Raw genomic sequence first — 9,564 nt, forward strand, 5'->3', positions numbered from 1 at the left:
GACTACACCAAACCTGAGCACCAGAGCATATCCTCCACCACACCATGCTCTGTGACACGAGGTAGCTCAAATGTTCCAGCCTTCCCTGTAACTCCTAGAGGCAATACTGCTGCCACAGTGCCAGAGTACGGGTCAGAGAAGAAAGTTACATTGTGCTGCTGCTTATTGCAGCCATCACCTGAACAGAACCATCACAAGATGACTTGTCTGTGCCACACTTTCCAGCTGAAAGGCTTGACCTCTCATCTGTAAGGGCAGCAAGCATGAACAGGACACACTGCTGCTGTGGCTCGGCTGAAAGCTGTGGTCACTTTCTCTCATGTCACCTAGCAGACAGATTTAAGATTATTAGGTATGACCACTTCAGAAAGCTATCCTACTATGAAAACAAAGATTTCTTCATAATGAGAAAGGAACCAGGAGTTTAGTAGGTGCTATTTAGCACATCAGAATAAGCACAATACCTGCTGTGAGAAGCCCAGCAAACTGGGAGGGAAAGGAACAGAGGCAAAACTTCTTAAGAGATTAATGTTTACAGACTCTTTCTCTTGACATGTTTTGCAACAATCCAGACCGTCTCAAGTTGCTATTACTGTGGCACACTGTCTTCATTTGAGAGGGGGAAGCACTGCGGTTTTCTGAGTCCGTGCCACATTTGGTTTGCATATAATCGATTATGTTTTCAAGCTCAAAAACAGAAGTCAAATCAGACAGTTACAGGGCTTTTTACTGCACTTATTTTAGTTTAATGCCAGGTATGACAAGTATGACCTTAACTTGGAAAAATCTAAAGTACTGCTTAAAAACTTTAAGCAGACTTAAAGTCTGTTTTAACATTCTGTAGTTCTGTAGTATTTAAAAAGAATGCTGCTTTTTGATCTATTTTGAAGTGTGCTACACATGGAAAACTTTCCTTAAAACTTCAGAAGGCCTGTACAGCTTCAGGGTGCTACACATGGAAAACTTTCCTTAAAACTTCAGAAGGCCTGTACAGCTTCAGGGTTAGAGTGAAATCAAAGTACAAAAGGCTGGAAAACACAATTTGTAGGCCTCTCTCAGTTAACACCAGACAGTGCAGAACCAGACCTTTAAAACCTCTTTAGAGAGGGCTATTAAAAGTCAGCTTGCTCTTAGTGCTATTGCTGCACTTTTAACACTGCTTAATGTGACACTTTATAGGTTTCAAATACACAATGTGTATACCTATACTGCCATAGCTCAACAGCCATGTGGACATGCAATGCCAGCAACTTTGGAGGGGGGGAAGATGCAAAAGGTTCAAACCATCCATCTTTACGTAACAGCACAGGCACACTTCTTCTAAGAAAGGGGGACAACACGTGAGCAGGACAAAGCACCCAGAAGCTGTTTGAATGCTACATCTACCTGGCAGCTGGGCAGGTGTGCTAAAGCACTGACTGTGCCTCAGACCAGCCTCTGCTGCTAGTGACCTGCTAAGAGCACAGAGCACAGCTGATCCCAAACATGCTTTTTGTCTTTGAACAGCGTATTAGTATCCTGCCGACTCAGGGCATATCAGAAAATGACTGAAAAATTATTAATAATCCATTTGTGGCACCTGTCTAAACACCGATATTCAATGAGAGTCAAAACAGGATAGGAGAAGAGAGTATAAAAAAAAAATATGGTTATAATTAACTGGTTCTATTTATCTTAATGGGTTTGTTTATAGTAGTAGGATGTTAGTCACATTATTGTTAATTTGTAAATCAGTTTGCAATGCAAGAAAACGTGACACTATTAATAAGGCAGAAATGTGACAGTCAGCATGTGAGTCAGGTAGCTATGTTTTTACAATCCTCAGCCACTATCAAAAGTTCCATTGTCCAAGAGGGTTCATCAACAACAAAGGGTTCTTTTGCAAAGCTTTTATCAGGGAACGATGAGTACATTTAGGCATCTTTGAAACAATGAAAATTAATTCTTACTAGTACATAGAGTTCACATGAATTCATATAGTAGTAACAGAGAAACAGTACTCTACTGCTTTTAAGCCAGAAACATGGACCTGTCAGTTTCAAAGTGAAAAAAAAAAAACAAAACAACACACACTTTCACAAAGAATTCAAAGTGCTGTCATTTAAAGGCCTGAGGCAATCTTATACTTCCACTATTCCAAAATATGTAAGAGATTGGAAAAGAAATGCACATTTGGGCTGATAGTTACCCTCCTGTTTGAAAAAACTGTGTATAATATTCAAGGGAACAAAAAATAAATCCTCCTTTCACTCAGAGCAAGACAAAAGAAGACTGGCTACATGGAGTTATAATTCAAGACAAGTTCCACCACTAATGTAGGAATTCTGATTTTAAAAGCATTTGTTCTTCTGTAGGCTTATGTTCACAGGCAAAGAAGCCTGTAACCTCTCTGTAAGCTAATGACAGAAAATGAAAAATAGGTTAAGAACTCTGCCTGTGGCCACAAGATCCCAAACAAAACAAACACAAAAAGCCCCACACATTGCAGGCACTGGAGTTCTTGGTAAAAGGGGAAAAAAGGGGAGAGAAAGGGTCATCTGGAAATCTTTTTCAGAGATTAGAGGCAGTTTCTTGAGGGGGACAGACACTTCACTTGTCACCCAACAGAGGAAAGGAGCCAGTGAGTAGTAGACACATGAGAATACACAGTTCTTCTAAGCCAGCAAGATAATGTGTTTTCAGATCCTTTCTAAAAGGGCTGAAACATTAACCCTGAGCTACAGAGACAACACCTAGATAAGAGCTGAGCTTCTAATTTATCTTGTCATGAAAGACAGGAGAGAAAGGCTAACGTGTAATTACAATTCAATTAATATTTTCTTATGACATGTGCCAACTTCTAAGCAGGTTTCTCTTTACCCTTCCTCTCTTCTATCCAGCAATAAGCTTTTAAGAGTTTTGATTTCAAGGCCAGCTCTTTGAGGATGAGGTAGAGGAAGGGAGAAAGCAGAAAGCCAGATAGAAGGGGACTTCTTAAAGCAGAAGACTGCAGCAATTTCTACCACTGCCATGTCTGAAAACAGAGGTGTGCAAAGACAACAGAGGGTTCTTCCCTTCAGTATTTGCTGCAGCACAGAGAGCCATGAAGCTTTTGTAGCCCCTTACAATCACTCAGAGGAAAAGTGACCTGACATACACCAAAAGGTACAACACAGTGTCACAAAGCCCATTCTTCTGCAATGACATAGCCAGAGAATACATCACTGCCCGTGTCCCCACCATGTAGTCACACACATGAAAAATCCATGGACACAAGAATCATGAGCTGAAGCATGCTTTGGGCCACATTCCCAGCAGGGGTGATGGGTCAGGCTAGGTTCAGCAGAGGTACAGGCTGGTTCAGACCCGCTGAAATCCGATCATCCACAAACCTCACAGGTCCGCTGGACAAAAAAAGAGGAATACCGCCTGCAGGTTTTGGCCCTCTGGCACAAGAGGGATGTCAAAAACGGGAATGAGTTCAGCCATCAAGATGCTCCCTCCTCCTTTCCCCCCACCGCCCGCTTCCAACACACAGATACATACACACACACACTGCTTTTAACAACCCTCTGGCATGCATCAAGAACCTTATAACTTAAGGATACTTGGGGATTTCCAGAGAAGTGTCTTATCCAGTATGTTACTTAGTGCTGACAAACTCCCCCCCTTCCAATAATCAAGGGCACAAACTGACATTCAAGAACTTGGTTTTTGGAGAAAAGGGAAGAAATTCAGAAAATCCAGAAAAAGCAGGTTTCACAGGAGCCGTTTCTGAATTGTGACTAATGCAAGACACCAGCAGGATGTTGGTTTATTCTTAAGTAGGAACCACCTGGTAATCATAACAGAGGCAGGGACATCAAAGTTTGCAGATGCTGGGGTTATCTCCCATCCGACTGCTCAAAACCATTTTTCCCAGAGCTCCTTCTGCTCAAACTCAATCTTCAGAGGAGAAAATCTATTTCACACCATTGTGTAAAAGCAGCACTCTCTCACACTCAGCTCCTCTGCTAAAAGGGATTCCACCTGCCCACGGACTGCCACTTCCCCAGCCTTTGAAAAGCCACCAAGAATCCCTTGATCCCCAGCCAGCAGCATGCCCCGGCGCAGAAGCTGAGCTGCACCCACCTCTACTCACCTGGCAGCCTGCGCTCTCAGGCGATAGCTGCAAAATCATGAGTTCTCAGACTCAACTTTCAAGTTCCCAGGCAAGCCCAGACAGGCCTCATACTTACAAAACACAAGTAACTAAGTGTTTAAAAGGTTGAACTACACAGGGCTACCAAAAGTAGCATTACTGAACCTTTTTGTTTTCCCAGCCTCAGACAGTCCATGCAAACAAAAAAATCTCAACACTGTATTTCTAGATGACCACAGCACAACAACACAGTGATCCACAAGGACAAGGCTGCCAGCATCACAACCCATCCTACAGGAGCACTGTGTTTTTAAGAGGTATAAGGTTTTTATTCAGCACCTTGCCAAGTACCATTGGCCAGAGCTTTTCACTGGACCTCCTTTGGATCACTGTCAAAGGGAGCCTATGAGCTTCACAGGCAAAATAAAACTATCTTGCAATGTCAGCACCAATAGCCTGCTAAATCAACAGCCTAGCTGTTATTGTGCCCAAGTCATGCTAACAGTAAAACTCACCAGCACCAGGAAATTCAACAGCACAGCTTCCACTGACACACACTGCAGGTTCACAGATCATTGTTGTAGGCCCTCAACGGGGTATTTTGAATTTAGCCTCTACTTTAAGTTTTCTTCCAGTGCAGTAGAGTTTCCATACTAAGTTCTGGGCCATCAGCAGTGACAACCCTGAGCTACAGAAGGTCTTCAGTAAACCCATCCCACCCATACAAGTTTATTTTCCTTCCCTCCAAAAATCCACAATCATTCCTAGGCTTACAATCTCCCTACACATTACTCTGTGTCTATATAGCCAGGTAGCATTCACTTACAGAATTCCTGCAGCTGTAAGAGAAGCTACGAGCTCCTTACTATAAGGTTGCTTTCTAATTGCTAATAGAACAAACTCAAGCTATGGCAATACTGAAGTAGAAGAGAGGAGATGAACTTAAAAATTCTCTATGTAGTTAGTAAAGGTTTCAGTTTAACACTCATAGAATGTAAGAGGTCTAATTCAGAAGATGGGATCTGGAGCATTTGGGAGCCACAAGGAATGTTGTGGGTGGGTTACATCTTAGAACCAGAACAAGCTGAACCAAAACTTTCCAGCTATGGAAGCAGAAAGAAAACTTTCCACGCCAGTTGAGCCCTTTCGGGTGGCAATAGGAAGTTAGGAAATAAGGGGCTGAACCCACATTTCAGGTGCCATGTTTAGAAATTATTAGAAGCTCCTTTGGACACAAGGTACTTCACTTCTCCCACTGAAGCCACCTCTGCTCTATGTGTTGCTCGAGGCCATTTGATCTGAATACAAATTTTAATGGCAAAAATGGACAAAAATGAACAGCACCAAGCAGAAAGCCCCAAAGACACTACCTTCAACACCATCTCAGCAGGTGATCAGAGACTCCAGCAAAGGTTAACGCTATCCGTACTCTTTCCAACTTCCGCATTACCTACACCTTGTCTGTTTTATGTGTATAAAACACGGGCTTTCGGGAAGATTTCTCAGTTTTGCTTAAATGCTACTTATTTTATCCCTCAGAGGCACAGGCAAGATTTTGATGTGCTGGTTCAACCGAGAGCGACCCAAGTCTTTCGACGAGAGCTCAGCGAAACCAACGTCAGGCACAGCCACCCGACACCATCCTTTGGGCCAGCTCCGGCAGCCCTGCCTATCTCGGCTCCTTCCCCAGCACCACCAGCGTGCACAAGCTGATGCCGGTGGCGGCATCCCGGCACAGCCGCCGCAGGACGGGGAAGCTTCCCGCAGGTCTCCCTCTGGCTCCTGCGGCTCGGACCCATGGCAGGACCGCGGTGGGACCCGGCCCTTCTCCCTCCCGGTCCTCCGCTCCTGAGAAAGCGCCGGGGCACCCATCCCGCCTACGGGGAGCCGGTCGGAGCTCCGGGGGGCTGAAACGTCCCGGGGTGGGGCGAGCGCGGCGCCGCCGCCGCGCCTCCCGGTGCCCCCGGGCCGAGCCCCGGCCCGCCCGCCAGGCGAGGCCAGCGGCGCTTCCCGAGCCGCCCCACGAAGTTACGGCCGGAGTCCCCGCGGCGAAACAAAAGATGGAGCAGGAGCGGCGGGCGCCGCGCCGGGGGCGGGCGGGGAAGGGTCGCGCCGCCGCCTCCGGCCGGGCAGGGGCGGCTCGCCGGGAGCTGCGCCCAGAGCGGTGATCCCGCCTCTCCGCCAGCCCGTCACCGCTCTGCGGGCTGAGCCTGGGACACGGCTCCGGCCGCACCGGGCGGGGAGGGGAGACACGGGGGAAGTTGGGGGGGCTCCCCATTCATTTTCGAGAGCACCACCGGGCAGGGGCGCTCCCGACCGAGGCCGCACCGCGGTCTGCTCACCTTACTCTTCACTTCCACCGCGCTGCACTCCAGATACCGCAGAGTCTGAGATTTGTTGAAACTCCGGTTCATCTTCCCGGCCCCGCTGCCTCCCCTTCCCGCGCCGCCGGCCCCGCTCGCGCCGCGCTCCGCTCCCGCGGCCACTTTGTTCCCGGCGCGCGCGCGCGCGCCAACGGCAGCGGCGGCGGCGGCCGCAGGGATCCGCGCGGGGCTCGCGCTCCGGCTGGGCCGGCGGCGGGGGGGCGCCTTGGGCCGGCGGGACACGCCCCGGACACGCCCCGGACACGCCTCTGACACGCCCCGGACACGCCCCGGACACGCCCCGGACACGCCCCGGACACGCCTCTGACACGCCCCGGACACGCCTCTGACACGCCCCGGACACGCCCCTTGGCGGCCGCGGGGCTCGGGCGCTGCCGGCGGAGCTGCGGAGCAGCAGGAATTGGTGCGGGAAGCGGCGTCTGGAGCGGCCGGCGGGCCCCGGTGCCGCAGCGGCGCACGAAGCGCAGAGCGCACCCGCGGCACCGCCGGACGGTGGCTCCCCGGGTGCCCCCCAGCGCCCGGAGGTGCCCGCACAAACTTTTCCAGACAGCGCTGATTGTTCTTGAAAGAGGGTTTGGATCTGAAAAGTGCTGCGAGTCATTAATTTGAGACCACAGATCACCAGGTTTGGGAGGAGAGTTTCCACCACGCCCTCCTTGAAATAAATCGGTGGACTGCCTCCCTCTTCTAGCACCTCTTAGTAATTAGGTAGGTTATTAATTTGAGAATCTCGAATATAACTCGAAATAACTTCTTTACGTCTTCTGCCAAGGATCTTTTTAATTTTAACAGACCTTCCTTCAGTCAGCATCTTTTAGTCACTGAGAGCCTTTGAAAGCGGTATTTTTTTCCTACACAATCCTGCCCAAAACATCAAATCGTGATGTACAGAAGCTCAGGACACGGCACAAACCTGTGCAACCAGCTCTCTGCTGCTCGACATCTCCTAGGATCATCTGCGTGTCTAAGCGAGGAGCACAAAGTCCTAACAGACATTACAAGCCACCCATCTCTCCTCCAGGCTTTCTGGGCAGGTGTCAATGGCAGTGATGGGAATACCCACGAATTTCGGGGCAAAAAACAAGAACTGAGTTGACTTTTCATGTGACTCCAAGTAGGAGGATCAAAGCACATGTGCCAAAGACAAACAGCTCCATCTTATTGGAAAATGGACCTGAAATGAACATTCGCCACATGTTCTGGCCTTGCACTGTGTTTGGAAGGCTTGCTGCAAATTAAACTGGAAAAATAAAGTCTAGAGAGCTGAGAAAGGAAATGTTTGTATGAACTTGATCTTTTCCTCTTTTCATCTTAGCATGAGCAATGCAGCAGCTTTGCTTTCCTGCTGTGATGTCCAAGGCTAAGCTGTGGAGATACATCCTCAGCTTGGCCTTGGCCATCACAGCAGGAAAACACAGCATCCCTGGGGTGCTCAGAGGCTGAACAGCCCTTTTGGGATGTTTCAATGTAAAGATGGATCTTGAAATCCAGTAGTTGTATCTGTATGGTTTAGTGTTTCAACATCTGGAGCAACAAGGACTGTTCACTGGCATGAAGTTAATCAGTAGCTGAAAGACTGCTCTTCAGTTTTTTGAAAATTTTTTGTTTCAATTTCTTTGGTCTATTTTTGGTTTTGGGTTTTTTTTTTTAAGAAACAAAGTTCTCAATAGGAAGAAATGAGCAAGCAATTTTAGTCTTAATTTTAGTCTTTAAATTTGGTACTTGTTGTATTTGTGATGCCCATTTGAGGAGTACAGATTAAACCTGATTGTCTTTTATTTTATGCTTACTTCAGGTAGTGCAAATGTTTCATTACCATCTCTTTTATATTTATAAAGACTCTTCAGACTAATAATGCCTACCAAGTTGTGTGTAACCCCAACGAGAATTCTGTGAATTTTTTTTTTTTAATTATATATATTTTTGGGTGAGATAAAAGCTGGTAAACTCTAATGAATTAATTAAGAATGAAGATATATGTTTGAAAGCATAAAACAGGGGATTATTTACCAGCAGTGCTAAAAGGATTTCCACTCTCCCTTCCCCAGCCATTGCAGATCCTGTTCATATTTCCATCACCACATGATCTGTCTTTGAAACTAACAGGTATATTGAGGACAAATATTACTTTATTTGAGGAGTGGAGCTAATATTTTTTCTGCTTCTATCCTACAAGAATTTAGAACTAGTAGATTACTGCCTCTCTTTTTTTTAATTCACCTGTAAAAAAAGCTGCTTTTTGGCTATTCCATTCCTTCCCAATTTTTCAGCCTTGCATTAAACACTTACAGAAGCAAGGTAAATACACTAATATGAGGAAATATGCTTTTTATACCTCCAAAGAGGCTACTGCTAGCACAGGTTCCTTTCAAATTTCATCAACAAAATCTGATTTCTGCTGTTTTTTCTCCATTTGAGTTAAATATCCATCCTTTTGTAGGTCAGTGTATATACCCTTAACCCACTCTGATCTGAGAAATGATCCGTTTCTGGATAGCTTATTAATTAAGCTAAAACAGGGGGTCACGGTATGAGAAACTGGCTCTATTATTTTGTTAGCAGAATAATAGAATATTACATAAGTATCAATTATGTATAATTTATCAATATTGTTTCTTAATAGCATTTAATAATTTATTAAAAGTGAATGCTTCTCATTCAAGCTGCCCTGAAATCCAGTTCAGTCTATTCTTGCAAATTCTCTAAGATACATTTTTCTTTTCGCTATTTCCGAATTAGTTGCAGCTTTAGTCCCTTTCCTCCAGAGCAGAGCTGAGGCATGACTGGGGCAACTTGAAAAAATTCCTTTTTCCTTTACCTCCCCTTTCCCTGCCCGTGCTGTGCTGTACAGAGCAGTGACTTTGGCTCCATGCACCAGCAGGAACCAAAGCACTGGGGGTGCTCCCAGGCTCCCGCAGCCTGGGTTGTGCGAGGCGCTGCAGCCCCTGCCAGCTGTTTTCTTCCTCAGACTCGGTCACAAAGATGGTTTTAATTTAACTGCTTTTGCTCAGCCACCTTTCAGGATTTTTTTTTTTTCTCATCGCTTGCCAAGGGCACAGC

The 9,564-nt window shown here is 46.5% G+C and overlaps 1 protein-coding gene across 1 annotated transcript in view; it reads right to left on the reverse strand.

Moving 5' to 3' along the window:
- PARD6G (par-6 family cell polarity regulator gamma) overlaps window positions 1-6,690 on the reverse strand; it is a 66,194-nt gene extending 59,504 nt beyond the window's left edge. Inside the window, exon 1 of the mRNA XM_058833423.1 lies at window positions 6,463-6,690. Coding sequence (XP_058689406.1) covers window positions 6,463-6,534 — 72 coding nt within the window. The 5' untranslated portion in view covers window positions 6,535-6,690. The remainder of the gene's footprint in view (window positions 1-6,462) is intronic.
- Window positions 6,691-9,564: the final 2,874 nt, after the last annotated feature.

Source organism: Poecile atricapillus, chromosome 2, assembly GCF_030490865.1.
Source record: "Poecile atricapillus isolate bPoeAtr1 chromosome 2, bPoeAtr1.hap1, whole genome shotgun sequence".
NCBI classification, from domain to species: Eukaryota; Metazoa; Chordata; class Aves; order Passeriformes; family Paridae; genus Poecile; species Poecile atricapillus.